This window comes from Trichomycterus rosablanca, chromosome 19, assembly GCF_030014385.1.
Source record: "Trichomycterus rosablanca isolate fTriRos1 chromosome 19, fTriRos1.hap1, whole genome shotgun sequence".
Classification (NCBI taxonomy): Eukaryota; Metazoa; Chordata; class Actinopteri; order Siluriformes; family Trichomycteridae; genus Trichomycterus; species Trichomycterus rosablanca.
Window position 1 is genome coordinate 2,880,667 of NC_086006.1, and position 22,441 is coordinate 2,903,107.

The window sequence follows — 22,441 nt, forward strand, 5'->3', positions numbered from 1 at the left end:
GCCAGTCAGCAAACTGGCAGCCAACCTACATGTGATGATTTTTACAGCTGAGAATCTTTCTCTCTCTCTCTCTCTCTCTCTCTCTCTCTCTCTCTCTCTCTCGTAACCCCCTCCCCGATTTTCCTTATTTCTTCCCCCACTCTGCTCCCCTCTGCATCCCACCACGCTCTGTGTGCTCCGTGAGTTTAGCCCATTCTGTGTGTCGGGTTGAAACAAGTGTAGGGTGTCTGTCATCATCTGCTTAAAGTGGGAGACGTAGCGTATAGGACGGAGCCGGAGCTGGAGACGGCACACACATCGATTTGTCTGCGCGGTTAAAAATGGCAGGATAATTTTAAACTAGGATTAAAACTAGGATTATAAATTACTGGTTGTTTTTTTCATCCATAAAAAACTAAATTCACAAGAACATTTTTGGTATCTGACGTAAACACACTGATACTGTGGAGTTTACATTCCCTACATTAACATGTGTACAGATTCTGCACTCAGCTGGTAAACTAGCTAAACTATTTAGTAAATCCGAGGGCGTAAATTTCATTCCGGTGTTGGGGGGCACAAAAAACAGTAAAATTCCTTAAGAGCAGTTCCCGAGGGGGTCACAAAAGTGACTGATGTTTTAAATGTTTTAAATAGTCTGCAAGTTTGAATGTTCAACCAGCAATACCAAAACTTTCTGTAGTCTTTATTTATTATTTATTTATTAGGATTTTAACATCATGTTTTACACACTTTGGTTACATTCATGACAGGAACAGTAGTTACTGCTTACACGAGATTCATCTCTTTACGTCTTTAATGTCAAACACAGTCATGGACAATTTTGTATCTCCAGTTCACCTCACTTGCACGTCTTTGTACTGTGGGAGGAGAACATGCAAACTCCACACAGAAAGGACCTGGACCTGGGGACCCCACCATGACCTTCTTGCTGTGAGGCGACAGTGCTACCCACTGAGCCCTAGTTGCCTTTAAAAATAATATAGTTATTACGCCGCTCAGGTGGCGCAGCTGTATAGTACGCTAGCGCACCAGAGTTGGGGTTTCGAATACATCGTATCGAATCTCAGCTCTGCCTTTCCGACTGGGCTGGGCAGCAGCATGAACAACGACTGGCTGTTTTTCAGGGTTAGAGGGTAAAAAGTCGGATCATAGGTCCTCATAACTGGTGCAACTGCGGCCCCTGCTGGCTGACTGATGGCGCCTGCACAGGAATGAGGAATAATGCTGATGGGGGTGTGGCCCTCCGTGCACAGTGCCCGTCAGTGTATGAACTCGACTCGTGCAGGTGAAAAATGCAGTCTGTACTGACTGTACGTGCCGGAGGGGGTGTATATCAGTTGAGAGGCGTCCTCAGTCGGCGGTGAAGCGTCAAATCAGTATAGAGGAAGCAATCAGGGTAATTAGACATGACTAGATTTGGGGGGGGGAATTGGGGGGGGGGGAATAGAAAATTAAAAAAAATACATAGATAAATAAACAAATAATATAGTTATTTTTACAATGATTTCTAACTCTTGGGTAAGACACACCTCTAAGTAATCATGCGTACTCATTACATTTCTCATTTCACAGTCATTTGTATTTGCATTTGTTTTTCTGTTTGGAGTTTTACACTAGGAGGAAGGTAATTAAATACTAGGAAATGTAAAGAACTACTTACTTAATGTCCAAAATAATGCCGCCTAATGTTGGAGGTGATTACACACTGTGAGTCAAAAATGGGGCCTCTGTCCCTTTGCCCATAACTACTTTTACTGATGGACACAACAACAAGGTCTCTGATGGACACAACCAAGTGCTCCCCATTGGTCCATGGACCTACACGTCGGGATAACAGTAGAACTGGACTTCCCACTAGAATAGTAATCACTGTTGTACTAGGATCTGTTTGCAAATACTTATAACAGCTTTTGATATCACACACATTTTCAATTTTTTTATAAAAAAAAATGCAACTCTTATACTGACATTTTTACCCTTTTTTACATAATAAAAAAAACAGATCTTTATTCATAACTTAAATAGCATTTAAAGTATTCAGCATATTAATTACTTCAATAGCTTTTAAAATATTTATCAAATTGCTCTAAAACAAGTTGTATTTTATCAAGTGTAACCCACATTACATACTACAACTCTTATACTGACACTTTTACCCTTTTTTACATAATAAAAAAGATTTTTGTTTATAACTTCAATAGCATTTAAAGTATTCAGCATATTAATAATTTCAATAGCTTTTAAAATATGCATGGGGGGGGGGTCTCTTGCATATTTTTTTGTAAAAATCGACCTTGACACAGAGAGGAGTTCCTGATGTAATTCCTGATCACTGTTTCTGTGCAGGACGCTCCTATGGCGGTGACACTTGGTTTGAGAATGGAGGAGATGATCTTCAACCTTGCAGACACGCATCTCTTCTTCAACGACTTAGAGGTAAAATCTTACATCGTCATTTACATCACAAACCTGCAAGTGTGTTTGGAGTGCATCAAGAGAACGGTACCTGACTAAATGATTTGGGGCATTGTGGCAGTGGTATCTCAGTGGTTATAAGGTACTGGACTAGTGTTCAAAAGTTCACTGGTTTAAGCCCCACCACTGGCAAGTATCCACTGTTGGGCCCCTGAGCAAGGCCCTTAACCCTTAATTACTTATTATTATGTTATTGCAAATTAATAAAGTTTTTCTGACTGGACATCCAGCTCTTCTACTATGAGACCACTCCAGTGTGTGTGTGTGTGTGTGTGTGTGTGTGTGTGTGTGTGTGTGTGTGTGTGTGTGTGGGGAGAGTGAGAGAAAGAGATGCTTTGTTGCCCCCTGGTGGATCTCTAGAAAGATGTGTTGTGTGTCCATTACAGGAATGTGATCAGGTGCACATTGATGATGTATCGTCAGACGATAATGGACAGGACCTTAGGTACACACTCACACACACACACTCACATCTAAACACACAACCTCCCACATGCATACACACACACACACTCACATACACACTCACATCTACACACAAAACCTCCCACATGCACGCACACACACATGCATACACACAGCCTCACACATGTAAACACACACATCTAAACACACACACACTCACATCTAAACACACACACACACATACACACACTCACATCTACTCACACAACCTCCCACATTCATACACACAAACAAAAACACACACTCCCACATGTACACACACACACATCTTACACACACTCGCATCTAAACACACATACACACTCACATCTGCTCACACAACCTCCCACATTCATACACAAACACTCAAAAACACACACACTCTCACATGTACAAACGCACACACTCACATCGACACACACACACACACATCTACACACACTTGCATCTAAACACACATACACACACAACCTCCCACGTTCATACACACACACACAAAAACACACACTCCCACATGTACGCACACACACACATGCATACACACAGCCTCCCACATGTACACATGTAAATACACACACAAACACAGTTGTCCACAGTTAAACATCTGCTTACACAATCCCACATTATATTATTGTTTATATTAATTTTGTATTAGATTATAAATATTTCTGCCTGTATTCATGACATGTCGTGTGAATCTTGGATTGTTTTTATCATTAACAGTACTTACAGTTTTGCCACCGATGGCTTCCATGCAGCTGCGACCAGTGCCAGTCTCTGCTTAGCCACAGGCGTGAGGGGTGGAGTGGACTGGATGAGGAAGCTCGCCTTCCGCTACCGACGGGTCAAAGAGTTGTACTGCACCTATAAAAACAACGTGGGCGGTAAGATTCCTTACCAACACTCGGGTGGAGCCCCGTACCTGCGAGATTTAAAAATGAACCCAGTTTACAGGATGCTTAAACAAGGTAGAACGATACTGTAGCTAAGCTCAGGGCAGCACAGTGGTGTAAGGGGGTAGCACTGTTTGTTGCCTCATAGCAAGAAGGGCCTGGGTTTGATTCCCCAGCTGAATGGGCAGGGTCCTTTCTGTGTACAGTTAGCATAAAATAGCCCTTAGTGAATGTGTTTCCTGCCTTTTGCCGAATTAATTAGACCCACAGCAACTCTGATCAGGATAAAGTAGTGGTAGAAGAGAATGAATGAATATCTGATTTATCAATTTCCAAAATTGTCATTATTTTATTTTGTTTCCCCACTATCCAGTTTTCCAGTATTTAAGTTTTGGATTCCCCCAGTTCCAGTTCCCATTTTTCATCTCCCATTTACCATGATGCCGTTTCTCACCTTCCCATTTCTCTTATTTTTATTGATCTATTTTACTTTTAGCCTCTTTTTTTTTAATGTGTGAAATCATTTTTAGGGCTTTTGGGGCCGGCGAAGAGAGACGCGTGGCTTCAGCTCAGGGCCGAGGTGGAGGCTCTCACAGACTCCTGGCTCACCACTGCACTCAAGTCTCTGTCGATTATCAGCTCCAGGTCTGTCTTCCAATACATGTCAATACAATGAAAAGTAATTAACCTGCTCAGTGGTTAAGGTACTGGACTAGTAAGCAGAAGGTTGCCGGTTCAAGCCCCGCCACCACCAAGTTGCCACTGTTGGGTCCCTGAGCAAGTCCCTTAACCCTCAATTGCTCGTCGTGTTCAGCTCATTGTGTAAGTCGCTTTGGATAAAAGCGTCTGCTAAATGCTGAAAATGTAAATGATTCAATACAGCCAGTCATGATTTGAATCAGCCTTGGAGAATCAAAATCACTCATCAGGGTCTAAACATTGTACCCTAAGTAAAGCACGTGGGGTGAATCGAAAGACATTTCCACTTTAACACCAGTGTCAAAAATTATATTTCTGTATATAAATAAGTAAAATAAGGCTGATTAATGCAGGTTTTCTTGTTTTCTGCTTTGTCACCTCACCTGGCTGCAGTATAGAAGAATACATACATGTACTGTAGATACAAAGAACAAATCTATTCATGTTGTCATTATACTCTTGCAAGAGCCAAACTTTACTTGCATGATGCTAGTCCCCTACCGAAACCCTGTGTAACAGAGGTTGTTTGTTTTTCCAGGAGTAACTGTGTTAACGTGTTGGTGACCACAACACAGTTAATACCAGCGCTTGCTAAAGTGTTGCTGTACAGCCTGGGTTCTGCTTTTCCTATCGAGAACATCTACAGCGCTACCAAAATAGGTAAGTCACCAGTACACAGGACATTCACAATTCTACACAACGGGCTAAGCTCTGAATGTACTGCTGTATTAATGATGTAGGGGGAACTGAGGGAGTTTCTGAATATTGAGCATAAAAAGCATTGGGGTTTGCTGAATGTGATGGAATGGAGGGTGTTCCTGCCCTGCATCTAGTGTTTTTTGGTGAAAAGGGACCTGACGCAACCCTGACCAGGATAAAAGCGTTGACGCATACCATCCATTTCACTTAAAATCAAGAGACTGGAACTTGACTGAATGATTTGGGGCAGTAGTATCTCAGTGGGTATAAGCTACTGGACTGGTGATCGGAAGATCGCTGGTTTAAGCCCCACCACTGCTACGTTGCTACTGTTGGGCCCCTGAGCAAGGTTCTTAACCCTTAATTGCTTGCATTATTCAAAGTCAAAATTGTAAATGAACTGGATTCATGATTAATCTCTACAGTGAGGGAGGTCAATGTTAGTTCTACTGAAGGAAGGGTCATTGCAAATTAATACAACATTTTTCTGACCTTTCTAAAAAAAAATTAATCCATTCATAATTTATCCTTGAAATGTTACTACTAAGGCAATTATTGCTTAAGAGCAAAATGTAACTCAGGCATGATTCTACTCTAATTTGACCTTTTATCCATGACATTTTGTTTTGGTGTGGTTTTAATGTAACTTTGCCATGTAATAAATGTTAGATGCCGTCATGTCAAGAGAACATCAGCACTTTTTATATACACTGAAGTGCCAGATAAACGGGTACAACAGGGGACTGTAGCGGCTGCTGTAGCAGGCATTCAGTGGGACCCCTGGTTTGTCTACATACGTCTCGGACAGGTGAAAGCGGTGTGTGCCTCCATTCTGAGTTACACCAGTTCCAGAACGTCCTGCCTTCATTCTGATGGGTTTGGCCTCTACCGTCAGGCCAATGCACCACCACACACGTCTAGAGACGCCAAATTATGGTTAGAGGAACACTCGACTGAGTTTGGGGTTTTGCCATTCCCACCTAAGTCACCAGATCTCAACATTATGCAACACACTGTGGATTACAGAAATCCTGTGGTCCGTTCTGCAGAACATATGGTGTTCATTGCTTGCAGAATATTTGTGTAAGCTTGTGGGGTCCGTGCCCCATCATATTTCTGCTGTCCAACACTCCTGTGAGGGAACTACCAAGTATTAGTCTGGTGTACAAGTTTTTCAGGCACTTAAGTGTATCCTCTAATTTAATGAGGATAAAGATGTAAACGGCTTCATAAGAAGAACATTGTCTCTCATCCTTGCATGACTGTGAACCTTGTGTGTGTGTCAGTGGTCTGTTTGTTTGCACGAGCTTAAGGCGCTGCCGTGTTCTCCGCAGGTAAAGAGAGCTGTTTTGAGCGCATAGTGTCCAGGTTTGGCACTAACATTACATATGTAGTGATTGGCGATGGGCGTGATGAGGAGCACGCGGCCAGCCAGGTAATTTCACCGCCTCCGCCCGTCCACCTCTGACCTTTAACCCTGTTTATTATTGCAGGCAAAGAGAGTTGCTTTGAGCGCATTATACAAAGGTTTGGCAGGAAGGTAGTGTATGTTGTTGTTGGGGACGGTGTGGAAGAGGAGCAGGCAGCTACCAAGGTAACCACCACCAACCTGCGTAACCCAGAAGCAATGTGTGACCCCTCTTCCCCCAAAAAAAACCATAAAACTGGACTTTTCCCCCTGTGTGTGCTCCAGCAGTGCTTTATATAGCTCAGACCGACCCACCGCCAGCTTGGACTGTGTTGTTTCCATGTTTTGTGTTGAAATGCTGGTGATGGTGAACAGTGCGTTTTGCTTTTCCTCCTGCATCTCTGCAACCTGCCAAACATCCTGTAGCTTTTCTCACATAGAGAACCGAGGCCTGCATCTCTTCTAGAGCTGATGTAGGAACCCGTGAAAAGTCTGACATTGTGTTTAAGCATCCACTTCTGCAGCACACTATTAAATGCCTTTGTTCTGCAAAACAGTGTGTTTTACAGTTTCTAACCAGCATTTTTCAGTACTGGGTTCAAATGTAGTTCAAAACAGAGAGCAAATGACCTGTATTTAACTGAAAACAGCATGAAGATGAGACAAGATATTTTATAAGAACAATAAGAAGAAGGCCTTTATTTGTCATTATACATATACACGTGTACAGTACAACAACATTCTTTCTTCAGCTTGTTTGGTCTCTGGGGTCAGAGCACAGGGTCAGGCATTGTACAGCACCCCTGGAGCCAAAATGGTTGAAGGCCTTCCTCAAGGGCCCAACAGTGGCTGCATGGCAGAGCCCGAATTTAAACTCTCAACCTTTTGATTAATAACCCAGAGCTCTACCTACTAGGCTACCACTGTCCCATATTGCAGGGTGTCCCCAAAGGGAACTTTGATCACTCCTTAAAGGTAAATTCTTGAGTTTTTTGTTAAAATTGGCATATATTTACAAAAATCAATAACATTGATGAGACTTCTTTGTGTTGTTTTCAATTAAATGGCTGTAAAAGTTAATAAATCACTTCTTGTTTTTATCTGCATGTTACCTGCTGTGATAATCTTTTTGGAACTGGGGTTGTATCTCACCAGCGTATTCTGTGAGAAATAAAGGGTTTGCAAAAGGCTTTTAAGATAAACCCGGTTAGCTTTGCTGTAACACATTCAGGGTTTGATGTACAGTATAAATTTTACCATATACACCATATACATATAAAGTGCACATTAATGATGATTTCATATTATTAAAGATGCCTTGTGAATGTTTACAATCTAGAATAAAAAACAGATTCATTGACTTGACGCCGAACGTCCTTCCTGACCCAACCCTGCTATTTCTGTCTGGTCTTGAGATAGGCATTAAGAGGGCACTAACAAGTGGCTAGGCTGTGCAATGTCTATGCAGATGCTCGACCGGCACATCTGAGCACCCTGGATCACAGCTGTAATGGGCTTGCATACCAAAGTGCACCACACAGCCACCCCATTGACTGGCATATATACACATACAGTATATCAAACAGCTAATGGTGAAAAGGATTGGAATTAAAATCTATACCAAACTGCTAGTTTTAATATACAGTAAAATGTAATGTAATTTAATGCATGGAAAACAGCCAAATTAAAATCTGGGGGCAAATAAACAATAACTTAAAAGCCTTTGAAGAAACCCTTTATTGATATTTAATCGTGGGTACATTGTGAGCTGTTTGTGTCTGTAACTGAGTGTTGGGCTTGTAGTGACATTAGAGCTTTGTTATTATTGTTATTAAGATTACACACACAGGATTATTTAAAAGTCTGTTAAGTTGTTACAGCTTAATATGATATTTAGAATTGCATGAATAATATGAATAATGGATTGAAGGGGTTTAATGACATGCACTTCATAACCAAATGTTTGTGGACACACAGTCTAATTAGTGTTTAGAGCTACTGTAGCCACGGCTAGTGCTAACAGGTGCATAAAATTAATCGTAATGATTTTTAAGGTGGCACCGTTATAGAGAATGCCACCTTTCCAAAACATGAAGTTCACCAAACGTGTAGTAGCAACTACAGCTTAGTTAGGAGCCGCCTACTCAAACTGCTCAGACTAAGATTTACATTTAAAATGCCAAGTGCTGGCTGGAGTGGTGTAAGGCACACCGCTAGTGGACTATGGAGCAGTGGAAACTGGCCACCTGAGTTTGACTGTTTTGAAAGCATAAAGTCAACTTTAAAGTGGTGTTGGATGAAGGATGATTTAGATTTAGTTTCTGAAGGAAATAAAACTACATCAAACAGTGACGTTACAGAGAATCATCAATCAGCTTTGCAGTTTTCTGTGACCCGTTTATTTTAGGATGCTAATGGCTTCCTGCTCATTGAGAAATGGTTTGATTCCAACTTTAAATCCATCCAACACGTTATGGATGAATATAAGCACTGACTGCAGGCCCAGACTGCAAAACCTCACTAGTGTCACAATGGAAATTAATCCCTGCAGTCATGATGTAAAATGTAGTAGAACTTCCGCTGGATGCCAGATTATTATTATATCTAAATATTAATGCCCAGTGTTCACATACATTTGGTCATGCAGTGTCTAGCATCATGCTTGGTTTGTGGAGCATTTCTGTCACACAGACATTATTTAATCAATATTTCTGTCTGTCCGCAGCACAACATGCCGTTCTGGCGGATATCTAGCCACTCGGACCTGCTCGCCCTTCACCAAGCACTGGAATTCGAGTACCTGTAACACTCGCCCGCTGTATCATAGGCCTCTTTTTGTACAACTATTTAAGAAAAGTACACTGCAGTCTCGTGTCCGTCAGGTTGTGTATCGTTGTCTTTTTAATGATTTCTCTGGCTTCTGAGAACTCTGCACTGTCTTAAAGACTTCTAAAGTCTGTCCGGGGCTCATCAAGCGCTCACAATAACATGTCTTACATAATCAGCACACTACGTTTCATTCTCTGTAAATCTGCTTTCACTTCATGTTCCACGTAATTCTGAGGACGTTCGTCTTCATGCTGTAGCGTCCTGAGAAGCTTTTCCCCACTTATAAACCCACATAGCTGTACAATCTATCATAGATTACTGAATAACCCGTGTACATTGTTTTACAGTAACGTTTAACATGGAAGACACTACGTGTTCACAAGTGGGTTTTTTTCCATTTTGTTTTTTGTAAGTTTTTGGCAAAGAAATATGTGTATAATGATTTGTTGTGCCTTATAAACTGTGCTGTGTGTTTTCTGTTCATTTTAAAATTGTATGTAGATGAACAAAGACTTCAACTAAAACTGAATATTCCATGAGTCTTCTGTATAAAGATGTGAGGTCTAGAGGAACTCATGGGTAGAAATTAAGTTTATTAGGGCTGGATCTGTGCTTCCTGAAAGAACGGCTTTAAATAAGCACAACAGTTACGGGGGCTTAAACTGGGTTCAAAATTTCACAGCCATTACAAAATCTACGGTTCAAGACATCAAAAGTCATCGATGGAAACTGACATGACTAAAAATCTAAATACAGATGTCAATACTTGAGTGAATCATACATAAACTGTTCGCTGTATCATTTAGATAATCAGTTTTAAGATGGGGCACCCCCAAAAAAGCACAGAACACTACAGAAAACAAGTACAAAAACTCAGAACTAAATGAAACAGTAGAGCTTAGAATACTTTTATTGGCTGTTTTAAAAATAAGTAACTTCTAGGTGGTCATCCATGACTTCCTCTCCAACTAGCATCCTCACCCCAATCAGCATATTCACCAAAACATTAGAACCCACCCCAGAAACATGAATGTTAGACGGATGGTAGTTAAATTAACAGGTAAGAGAGCAGGCAGGGTGTTTAGAAGGCATATGGAAAGACACACTTAACCCTTTAATGGTCTGCTTAAACACTTAAAACAGCATTCCTAACATATATGTCAATTTGAAGCTCAGTTATTTATTTATTAGGATTTTAACAGCATGTTTTACACTTTGGTTACATTCATGACAGGAAACAATAGTTACTCATTACACAAGGTTAATTAATTCACAAGGTTATATCGAACAGTCAGTCATGGACAATTTTGTATCTCCAATTCACCTCACTTGCACGTCTTTGGACTGTGGGAGAAAAACGGAGCACCCAGTGGAAACCCACACAGACACGAGGAGAACATTTGAAAGGAATTTGAAGCCTAGAGCTGAAAAATCCATTAAAGTTGCATAATTTTTGTGATCTTTTCAACTGTTCGATAAAGACTTATTAAAAATATGGTTCGTTGTTACTATAGTCCCAAGAAAGTAATAAAATGCAATTAAAATATTTTTAAACATTTTCTTGGTGAGACCAGAGTTAAGGATAGCTAAGCCACCCTTCGCATGCTTGAAAGAAAACTCATGCATACAATGACCAAAATAACAATTTAGATAATGATGGTTTAACATCAAGACAGCTCATAGGCCATTTCCTGGCAGGGGAAGATACATGCTTCTAGACCTGTAATTTATTTGGATTTTAACATCATGTTTTACATTCATGACAGATGTCTGCAAACTGCAGTTATTCGTTACACAAGATTCATCAGTTCACAAGTTTATCAAACACAGTCATGTACAATTTTGTATCTCCAGTTCACATCACTTGCACGTCTTTGGACTGTGGGAGGAAACCCACACAGACACACGAAAAACATGCAAACTCCAAACTAAAAGGGTTCGATTCCCAGGACCTTTTCGCTGAGAGGCAAGAGTGCTACCCACTGACCCATCGAGCCACCCGATTCTGTAATCAAGTTCTCATCAGTATTTTAGTGGTGCTATGCAGAACCTGCATCATTCATGGCAGTAAACTCTGCATTGTGTTAATGCTCAACTGTTTTGATTTTTTTTTTTTACCCCACACAGTGAAACCTGCCAAACTCCCATTACTAAGTCTTCATGAGGAAAAATAGAGGAAAAATAAGCCTGGATAAGATTTAATTAATTGTTTTCCTAAGGAATATCCAAACTGAAGACAGAAGAGTAATCTCTGGGAACAAAAAGAATAAATAAAGAGCCACCACATAAATTCCTTCAAAATCTTTTATTAGATCCCTTATTTCTTTGACTTGAAGTACTCCTCGATGACATCCTTGGCTTGAGACTCCTTGCCATAATCCTGCGGAGAGAAATTCAAAGAGCAAAGTGTGTTAGATAAGTCAAACAACCAACATTTAAAATAAAATACTAATAATAACTCATAACTTTCAATCCACAACCTGTATTGAGTACAGAACTGGAATAAATGTACAGCTCGGTGAAACACTAGCTTAAAGAAAGCAGACTTGGGGTGTTTTGATAACCCAAAAGCAGACCAATGATACTCAGACCTTTAGCCTCCAATAACACAAACCGAAAAAGTTTACACATGCTTTAAATGTCTGAACATTTAAAACAAGAATAAAGATCTGAAATTAAACACTTAAATTACTAAAGCTTATAAATGTTTTATACATTACAAGCACAAACTTAGAATCTATATCCTTGCTGCTCAATCCTACAAAAATATTTTCCACTCACTCAATTCTAACATAAACATGATGTATGTGAACCTTTTTAACCGTTTATAAAACATGTATTTATTCCAACAATTCATCAAATATAGAAACTTTATTAATCCCAACAGAAATGTAGGAACTGGGGAACAATTGTGATAAGGAGATAAAGGTTCTGTACCTAAGACAAGCACTTCCACACAATTCCTATAAAGTATTTAAAAGCTAGATATTGTTGCCCTTCTAGGGACCTCGTAGATCACATGTGGATCGTGAGGCTCGTGATCCAGGCAATTTATCTGGCCAGGATAAACACAAACAGCCACACGGCACAGAGAGCCAGTGCCTGGACTCGACCTGGCTACATGAAAACCTGTTGAATATCTAATCAAAGTCCGAGTTCATATTAAAAAAAATAAGATCTCACCTTAACGACCACACAGCTGCAGCCCACCACCTTGCGGGGTTTGCCCTCACGGTCGATCTTGCACAGACCGACCCACTCACCGAGCTTCTTGTTGTCATCAACCTGTAACGGAGAGAGCACAAAGCCAATTTAGGGCTTGTTTACTTTTAAACACTTAATATAACCTCTATAGTATGTGATGTAAAGTATCTTAGTCCAGAATCATTTTATGTGGGGTCTATTCAAAAAGGTCCCTTAAATTGCCTTCATTGTAGTAGTTCTGTTTTATGGGGCTGATCTTAGAGCAGTCGAAACGTTTTCTTGTAAGTGGTGCAAGGAATGATTGACGACAGGCATTTTCTCCTATTAACAGATTTCAGTGCGCCAGGTTTGAATGGCCGACATGAATGCCATCTTTTGTAGGTAGATAGGTCCTGCCGATTGGAGGCAAGGTGTTGGGGTTAGTGAAATTGAGTATGTTCTCTTCTAACAGTAATTCATGCTTAGCAACTGCTGCCACTTTGGTTAGTGTCTAAATCTCAAGCAGCTTAGGTATCTCAACTGTAATGATAATTTACTAGAGTATGAAACTGAAAGGTTTTGTATGGGCTGCATTTTTTTAACATGGCGTTTCCCAACTTTTTTTTGCACCACGGACCGGTTACATATAAGATATAATTTCACAGACCGGCAGGGAAGGGAGGATTTAATAATATAGCTCACAAACGATGCAAAATTAGCTTTCTTCGCTGCAACGAGCCGCTGCTCCGACCTAGGGATGACAATAAGACAACTGCTTTTCTAGCAATCTCTTTATTCTTTCTGTGCGGCCGGGCATAAATAGCCCACTGACCTGCAGCCGATGGTTGGGGACCACTGGTTTAACAGAGAAGCTATAATTACACTTTCTTAGAAACTAGATCACTTAATGGTGCTACAGTTAAAATTTAAATAAGCGTACAATCACAGGTAATACTAGAGCGTGCACAAGTAGATCAACCGTGTTGAACATTTACAAAAAGCTATCAAGGAGCTCCAGGAATTTCCTATATGAATCTTCAGTGGCTCTAATGAGCTGGATCCAACCAAAAGGTCACACTAGCAACCTGGTTAAACTGGCAACATTTATCTCCGATTGAAAATAGGAAAACTAGAGTCACACCAAGCTCCGAATAACAGGAAGTCAGACACCGTTGTGCACGCTTTAGATAAAAAGCTAAGACGGTGAATGTCCCCAGCACCCCCAGATTTTAATGTTAAGCTGCTAACTCATTATTCAGTGCTATTGTGGCTGAGCTTTTCCATTTCTGCAAGGTGAACCGACTACAGTTCAACACATTTAATCAAAATAAAATGTCAAAATGACTTAAATAACAAAAAGCATTTTCATTTACACCAAACACCCAATTCAAATTCAAGTTGTGTTTAGTTTTCACCTTATTGTTGAACATTTTAAACCCCACAACGCTCACCAAGGCAGTGATTGTAATAAGACTACTGATCTGAAGGTTGGTAGTTCAAATCTAACACTAAGCAGCCTGTTGGACTCTTGTTCTCATGCGTATTGGGTTGAAGTAAGTTTTAAGTGTATATTAGTTTGAATAAAGGTCTCTGGAATATCCAGTTCTAAATCAATTTCCAGATGCAGCACTGCATGTGTGTCTCAGCAACTATTGGGTAACAAAGGCGATATCCACACTGGATTCAGTAGAGGGAGCCAAGTTGTCATCACGGACACACAAGCACGAGCAGGTGCCACACGTGATCTCCTAAATCGAGCAGAAATAGTCATAAATAAAGTCCTGGTACCTTGATGAGGTTGATCTGATGCTCGGCGCAGAGGGCCTCTACCAGCTTGACGTACATGGGCTCGTCGCAGTTGGCGGCCAGGACGCACAGATGAGCCTGACGCCTGATGAGATGAAAAAAATAATAGTAATAATAAGCTTTCAAGTATCATGTAGTTCTTACAAAAGAACCACATTCACATCTCGAATTCTCCTCAGAGAGTTCAGTAGAGGGAGCCAAATTCTCATCACAGATGCTAAACGAACTTCTCTCTGTACATAAGAGGGTCTTACTTATCCAGAGCCTTGGCGGCCTCCCGGATACCGCGAGCGAGCCCATCGTGGATGAGTGCCGTCTTCAGCACTTCAGGCAGGGCGGTGTTCACATCCATCACACCTCCGGCAGCGATGCTAAAGAATAAAAAAATAAGAATTTTTAATTCAATTCAATAAAAACAGGATAAATTACCGACTTGTCAAGCATGTACAGTTTTTTTATCGGCTTGCTCAGACTGGAAGTCTCACTCATGAAGAGAGTGAAGGGGTATCCGACTAAAGACCAAGAAGTCATCACAGCAGCCGAGGACACTCGATACACTTAGCCACTGATGAGCATTGGTACTGCACAACTCTTAACAGGATTAGAAGCCTTTCAAGGAGCTTACAGAAGCTTAAAACAAAAACTACCTACATACTAATATATAACCATCATAGATCAGGGGTTTAGCTCTTAAAAACTATTTGGACTTCACCCAGATACATCAGATTTAAGTCTAGGAAGAAACAGCACATCATCAGGGTGGAAATCAGCCCAACTAAACTAGTATAAACATTATCTAGAACACAAAAGGACAATTATTTTATTAAGATTTTAACATTATGTTTTACACACATGGTTACATTCATGACAAGATTCATCAGTTCAAGTCATGGACAGATTTATAAATATAGTCTGTGTATGTATGTATACATATATATACACACATACATACCATATAGAAGCACTTTGTGGTTCTACAATTACTGACTGTAGTCCATCTGTTTCTCTACATGCTTTTTAACCCCCTTTCACACTGTTCTTCAATGGTTAGGACCCCCACAGAGCAGGTATTATTTAGGTGGTGGATCATTCTCAGCACTGCAGTGACACTGACATGGTGGTGGTGTGTTAGTGTGTGTTGTGCTAGTGCTGCTGGAGTTTTTAAACACCTCACCGTCACTGCTGGACTGAGAATCATCCACCAAACAAAAATATCCAGCCAACAGCGCCCCGTGGGCAGCGTCCTGTGACCACTGATGAAGGTCTAGAAGATGACCGACTCAAACAGCAGCAATAGAAGAGCGATCGTCTCTGACTTTACATCTACAAGGTGGACCGACTAGGTAGAACTGGACAGTGAGTGGACACGGTATTTAAAAACTCCACTCATACCAGCACAACACACTAACACACCACCACCATGTCAGTGTCACTGCAGTGCTGAGAATGATCCACCACCTAAATAATACCTGCTCTGTTGTGGTCCTGACCATTGAAGAACAGCGTGAAAGTGGGGTAACAAAGCATGCAGAGGAACAGATGGACTACAGTCAGTAATTGTAGAACTACAAAGTGCTTCTATATGGGAAGTGGAGCTGATAAAATGGACAGTGAGTGTAGAAACAAGGAGGTGGTTTTAATGTTATGGCTGATTAGTGTAAGTACTTTAAGAACTTCGGATTATTCTCTTCAAACACTTAAGATTTGATCGTATTAAGCTTTTGTTTCCACTTCTAAACTACATTATTAAAACATTACAAGAGTTAAACGACTCTTAATAACAGGGTTATAAGCACCGAGTCGTTTGTTGATCTGCAACATGCACAATCACACAGCTAACACAAAGTACCAGAGCCACTTATCTGGTAATTTATCTATCACTTCTAACATCATTAGAACACGTAACAAAGTAAAAATCACTGATTTATTAAACTACATCTCATCCACAGCACCACAGCGCTGAGTGTAGCTCTATTCCCCCGCGTTCCGGTAACTAACAGCGGTATCAGCAGCGACACTCACCCTTCCTCGGCCATTGTAGATTAGCGATGGATGTTGGACTTTAAATTCTGAAATGTTCACACAGACAGGAAGACATGTTAGTAATGTACATGTTTGATAAACTCTGGAGTGATTTTAATGTCGGATGGTTCAGTTTTAGAGCGGATTCTCACAGCCAGCGTTACGACTCACCCAATCGTCCCTATGACAGCGTGGAAAGAGGACGTCACAGCCGCGACTACATTGTTTTAAACCGGACCGGACCTGTAGGTGTCCTACACGCTGCCTGAACACAAAAAACACCGCCTGGTTTATAAACAATTAGTTGTTAAACTTTTATGTTTATTGTTTTTTTCCCTTTTTCAGCATTTTTGTTTTTCTTTAGTTAAAGTACAATTTAAAGACTCGACTCTGTTTAATATCAACATTTCATTGTTGAAGTGCAGATCAGTATTATACTGTATTATACTGATCTGCACTTCAACAATGAAATGTTGATATTAAACAGATTTTCACATTTAATCTAGGTTTATAACCTATTATTGTCATGCTGTCTGTCTTTCTATCTGTCTGTCTGTCTATCTATCTATCAACCTAACTGTCTGTCTGTCTATCTATCTGTCTGTCTGTCTATCTACCTGTCTATCTGTCTATCTGTCTGTCTATCTATCTGTCTGTCTGTCTGTCTATCTATCTACATTTACAGCATTTAGCAGACGTTTTTATCCAAAGCGACTTACACAATGAGCGGAACACGATGAGCAGTTGAGGGTTAAGGGCCTTGCTCAGGGACCCAACAGTGGCAACTTGGTGGTGGCGGGGCTTGAACCGGCAACCTTCTGTTTACTAGTCCAGTACCTTAACCACTGAGCTATCACTGGCCCCTATCTATCTATCTATCTATCTATCTATCTATCTATCTATCTATCTATCTATCTATCTATCTATCTATCTATCTATCTATCTATCTATATATCTATATATGTCTGTCTGTCTATCCATCTAACTGTCTTTCTGTCTGTCTATCTGTCTGTCTATCTATCTGTCTGTCTGTCTGTCTATCTGTCTGTCTATCTATCTAACTGTCTTTCTGTCTGTCTATCTATCTGTCTGTCTATCTATCTATCTTTCTATCTATCCCATGCACAAATGAAGATTTTTGTCTGAGAAAAACTATTAAAACTTCACATTTTCACAAACCCAACATGTGCAAAACATAGTAAACTTAAGAATACAAGTCTAGCATTAAAAGTGAATGAAATAAATAGACTTACCATTTGATGCAGTGCTCTTGGAGTTGTATTAATGCACTGTTTACCTTTAATGCACGGTTACTCACTTTTGCATCTTGTACAGAGATTCTGATGATACATTACAGCCTGCAGTTTATATTTTACAAGTATTAATGTATATTTTCACTGATTTGTTCCCACTTGTGAAACAGGCTTTATGCTCAACTAAGATATCTGGTGATTTTAGCTCACTTTGTTTACAACTTCCTGGCTTTGTCCCTAACCTCATATTATATGCAAAATATTAAGTATAACATTAAAGTGCAACAATAAGACACTCTATTCAGTTCAGTAGGGTGTTATTTGGAAAAAAGCCACTTTAACGTGTTGCTAATTTGAGCTGCAGCTTTTGCAGTTATAGACTGGCCTCTACAATTTTAATTATTTAATTCTTCTCTAATAAGTCTTTGTTCTCAACCAATGTTGAACCAAAATCATCTAAAAGATTCTTATCTGAGTTAAGTTCTGGCCCAGTGAGAACATTGTGGTGTAGAACATCTTTCTTAAAACAAATGAGGAAATAGAAAATCTCTGTCACTGTGTTTACTTAGCTCTTCTGTTTAGACTCCTGCAATTACTTTTTTCATTTTCTTACTTTTTGATGTTTTCTTAAGTTTCTGGTCCTACATTTTAAGTCCCTTGTCAAATAATATGAATACTTGGTTGTAACAATATTTTTCTGGAAAGAAAGCATGAGGATATTTTAATGCACTGTAAGTATTTAATAGTCATTTTCTTCTAGAAAAATATTACTTCCTTGTTCTACTTGTCCCACTAGCTCTAGTAATCAGTTTTTTCACCCTGTAAAAATGTTGCTTGGCAGTTCAGCTTATTGCTGAAACAAGTCTCCCACGTCAAGATTTGACATTTACTGTATGGGAGTTTGTGTGTGTGTGTGTGTGTGTGTGTGTGTGTTCACTCAGCACGTGAGGCGTGGCTGTCAAGTAAGCCATGTCAGAACTTGCTCACCTGCTCTGGACACTTAAGTGTAGTCACAGTTTACACTTAGCTACACTGATTCAGATTCAGCGTTCTGCTGCTGTCAGGTGCTTCGTTCCCTCATCAGATTATCTGTTCTCACTTCAGCACTTCAGTATGTCTGTTACAATCTACTACAGCGCTGCCACCGGCTCCAGAGAGGTACAGTGTGAACATTTTCATTAATATATTGTTTAAACGGCATGTGTGTCATGAGTCTAAAACTGTTCTTTCACTGAGTGATTGAAACACATACTACTTCAGCCACAAAAACTCAAAAGTTTAAGTTCATACTTATTACAGTTTTTTGTATTTTATCTTGCATTTTGTTTGCATTTAATGCACCAGACCTGAGCTAAAACCTATAAAGCTGTCTTTAAACTCAATGAATCTTTGCACTGTGCAAAACAAAGCCGGAGAGAAAGACAGCCAGTGTAGCGTTTGCCCTCTTCTATAAGAATGATCTTTTAAAAGTGCTTTCTCTGATATTTAAAATCTTTGATCAGTTATTCTAATTCCCCTTTTAGTTAGGACAGTGGGAGAAGTATTGGTTTGTGATCGTGTGTTAGTACATTGGTGGCCCGAGTAGCTATCACACTTCACTTGGTCACAGTTCCTCATAGTCCTCTTGCCTCGTTCAGGTTTAGTTAGGGTATTTGTTTGGGTATTTTTTATGCTCTCTTTTTATTATTTTGAATCTGATATTTTGCAGACTCACTGGTAGGTCACACTGTTGTGCATTGCACTCTGACTCGCCCTATATATTTCTTGGCTTCCCTTTGGTTCTGATTTTATTTAGCCAACGTGCTCGAGTCCAGAATCAGTTTGGCAGTAAATCAATATGCCATTGTTAAGAATAATCACCCTCCTTACAGACGTAGATTGGGGCGTACTGTTTCTTTAAAATCTTTAAGGTGGCTTCTTGACTGAGATGTTAAATAGATAAGTATGAATTTATTATTTTGGTAATTATACAGGCTTTATTGGATTGAATGCTCATGAATGTGAACTGTTCATACCAGTGATCTTTCCAAGACACTACTTAGATCTCTTCTTCTAGGTGAAGCAGCAGCAGAGCGAGATTTTCCAGTATCTTGATGCAAAGAAGATAAAGTATTTTGTGAAGGACATCACACAGAGCCCTGAAATAAAGACGGAAATGAGGACGAAGGTGGGGAACCCATCAGCCATGCCTCCTCAGATCTTCAATGGTGATAAATACTGTGGGGTGAGTATTTATTTGTTTATCTTTGCTCACAGTGAGTGTATTATGTGAGACGGCTCGGTATTGAGGCACAGTTATTGCATCTGGGTTCAAATGTGGGTAATACCGGATATGAAGAAAAAAACCTACAATAAGTTATAGTTAATGTATACATTTATCCTATGGTCGAAACCCTTTGTGATTTTAGGGCACAGGACACTTATTAAAAATGTTTTATAAATAAATTATTTAAAAGTGTTTGTGGCTATTAGTCAATATGGTGTAATTAAAACACACAGCCAATGTATCATACTGCCTGTTTAGTATATTGCAGCAATAAGGGTGTGTGTGTGTGTGTGTGTGTGTGTGTGTGTGTGTGTGTGCATTTCCCTCTGAAACCTACTGAGTGTTGAAATTTTACCACAACATACCCATACACCCACTCACACCCATACACACCCATACACACACCCATACACACCCATACTCACACATTCACACACCCATACACACACACACACACCCATACACATACCCATACACACATCCATACACACACATACACATACACACACCCACACATACACACATCCATACACCCATACACTCACACACCCATACACACACACGTACACACACCCATACACACACACATATATACACACACACACCCACCCTAAGTTATCATACCAAAAAATGTAAGTCTGAACTGGAATGTAGTCTAGCCTCCTCGTTTGGCAGCATGGTGGTGCAGCAGATAGTGTGTGACACACTGATCCAGAGAATCAGGTTTTATCTTTGCTCAGTGCCTGTGTAAAATTTTGTGTACACTTTCTGATGGTCCCTATGTTTTCCTTTCACATCTCAAAACAGAACGTGATTTAACTACTAGGTGAGTGAGTATTAATATGTGAGTGCGAGATGCTTTGTGATAAACTGGTTTTCTCCCCAAAAACATGCAAAAGGTGAAAGCAAACCTACTGCAACACTGATTATCATTATATTATTTAATCTAATTAAATAAATAAATGAATGTTCATCTCATGTTTCCTCTCATCTCTTTTGTTTTCAGGACTATCAAGCATTCTTCAATGCAGTGGAGGAAGAAAAGGCAGAGAAATTTTTTAAGCTGTAAAGGGCAAAAATGGGATTATTTGCTTTATAGTGCAATAGATACACAGGGTCCACGTCTGCCATGTGAATGATTTTGTCTTAAATGTATCATTTTTGTAGCTGATATGGTTGTTTTATATCTTGTTTAAAGAGAGCATGTTGTGTAATTCCCTATGTATTTAATCACTGAACAACATTTATAAACATTTTAACAATGAGAGAACTGGTGGTCAGATTAGGCTAATCATGTCAGACTTTGTAAGTATAAACCTACTTTTTGTATCAGCACAACTGCACAACTAAATAGAAATAACAGAAATAATTGCACAAGCTGTATGAATAGAAATAAAAGTATAAAAGTGTGGAAAATCCCTGTATTAGTATTAGTGTTTTATTTACTGTATTCTTCTTTTCCGCTACAGTATGGTCTGATACCCCCTTTGTTTTTTTGTAAACTCCCCTTTACCTTATTTTGCTCACAGTGTGAATTATTAATGTCAAAAACTTTTAAATGTGAAATAAAGGGATACAAGAATGCTCAGTTTAATGTGAGTCCGTTTTTCCTTCCAAACTACCATAATTTGTTTCTTAATTTTTATTATACACTATGTGAACAGATGTATTTGGACGCCTGACCGTGAGCTTGTTGGACATCCTGTTTGAAACACTAAAGGTATTGAAATAGTGTTTCTTTGAAGCATGTCTATGGTAATTTGTGCCCATTTAATCAAAGGAGCATTTGCATGGCTGAGTACCGATGTTGGTCAAGAAAAGCAGCATTTGATGCTCCAGTTCATTCCAGTGCTGTTGATCGTGGTTGAGGTCAGGACTCTGTGCAGGACTCTGAGGTTTCTTTAAACCGAGCTTACATTTACATTTTCAGCATTTAGCAGACGCTTTTATCCAAAGCGACTTACACAATGAGCAATTGAGGGTTAAGGGCCTTGCTCAGGGACCCAACAGTGGCAACTTGGTGGTGGCGAGGCTTGAACCGGCAACCTTCTGTTTACTAGTCCAGTACCTTAACCACTGAGCTATCACTGGCCCCACTGGCTTAGAGCACAGTCATGCTGGAACAGTTGCTGCAAAGTTGGAAGCATGTAATTTCCTTTATATCACTGATTTATTACACCTGTTAGCAATGACTGTAGCTGAAACACATGAATTCAGTAATCAGGAGTGTCCCAATACTTTTGTCCATATAGTGTATATTTGCTAAATACGGTAAATATGTAATTAGGGTTTATTACATGTGACAAGTTGTGGGTTTAAATTCCAAGATTGTCAGTAGCAGCTACTGTTCAACCCTTAAACAGGACCTGCAGTAACTACATTACTCCTTGAATTCAATTCTGCTTGAATCTGGTATTACCCAGAGATACTGGGCACAAGACAAGAACACGCCCTGGACAGA

General features: G+C 39.9%; 3 protein-coding genes and 2 non-coding genes across 13 annotated transcripts in view; 2 read left to right on the plus strand and 3 right to left on the minus strand.

Moving 5' to 3' along the window:
• Positions 1 to 9,931, plus strand: part of eya4 (EYA transcriptional coactivator and phosphatase 4) — a 45,601-nt gene extending 35,670 nt beyond the window's left edge. For 6 of the 8 annotated variants that reach the window (XM_063014922.1, XM_063014924.1, XM_063014926.1 and 3 more), the window contains 7 exons: positions 2,350 to 2,439; positions 2,865 to 2,923; positions 3,646 to 3,806; positions 4,346 to 4,460; positions 5,053 to 5,174; positions 6,707 to 6,807; positions 9,347 to 9,931. In XM_063014922.1, coding sequence (XP_062870992.1) covers positions 2,350 to 2,439; positions 2,865 to 2,923; positions 3,646 to 3,806; positions 4,346 to 4,460; positions 5,053 to 5,174; positions 6,707 to 6,807; positions 9,347 to 9,427 — 729 coding nt within the window. In that variant the 3' untranslated portion in view covers positions 9,428 to 9,931. Of the gene's footprint in view, positions 1 to 2,349; positions 2,440 to 2,864; positions 2,924 to 3,645; positions 3,807 to 4,345; positions 4,461 to 5,052; positions 5,175 to 6,547; positions 6,649 to 6,706; positions 6,808 to 9,346 lie in introns of all 8 variants that reach the window. The other 2 variants (XM_063014923.1, XM_063014925.1) reach the window with 1 other exon arrangement.
• A 1,809-nt stretch (positions 9,932 to 11,740) lies between these two features.
• Positions 11,741 to 22,441, minus strand: part of rps12 (ribosomal protein S12) — a 146,504-nt gene continuing 135,803 nt past the window's right edge. The window contains exons 1-6 of one of the 2 annotated variants that reach the window (XM_063015316.1): positions 16,633 to 16,688; positions 16,462 to 16,508; positions 14,694 to 14,810; positions 14,422 to 14,524; positions 12,634 to 12,735; positions 11,741 to 11,830 (exon numbers count right to left, since the gene is read on the minus strand). In XM_063015316.1, coding sequence (XP_062871386.1) covers positions 11,768 to 11,830; positions 12,634 to 12,735; positions 14,422 to 14,524; positions 14,694 to 14,810; positions 16,462 to 16,475 — 399 coding nt within the window. In that variant the 5' untranslated portion in view covers positions 16,476 to 16,508; positions 16,633 to 16,688 and the 3' untranslated portion in view covers positions 11,741 to 11,767. Of the gene's footprint in view, positions 11,831 to 12,633; positions 12,736 to 14,421; positions 14,525 to 14,693; positions 14,811 to 16,461; positions 16,510 to 16,632; positions 16,689 to 22,441 lie in introns of those variants that run through there. The other variant, XM_063015317.1, reaches the window with a different exon arrangement.
• LOC134334030 (small nucleolar RNA SNORD100) lies at positions 14,270 to 14,351 on the minus strand. Its single transcript, XR_010015451.1, has one exon. It is a non-coding gene; the product is annotated as a small nucleolar RNA SNORD100 (small nucleolar RNA).
• Positions 14,901 to 14,979, minus strand: LOC134334024 (small nucleolar RNA SNORD101). Its single transcript, XR_010015445.1, has one exon. It is a non-coding gene; the product is annotated as a small nucleolar RNA SNORD101 (small nucleolar RNA).
• zgc:153284 (uncharacterized protein LOC751696 homolog) lies at positions 18,807 to 21,109 on the plus strand. The gene is made up of 3 exons (XM_063015318.1): positions 18,807 to 18,872; positions 19,771 to 19,938; positions 20,987 to 21,109. Exons 1-3 carry the CDS (start codon positions 18,828 to 18,830, stop codon positions 21,047 to 21,049), a joined length of 276 nt encoding a protein of 91 aa, XP_062871388.1. The 5' UTR covers positions 18,807 to 18,827; the 3' UTR covers positions 21,050 to 21,109.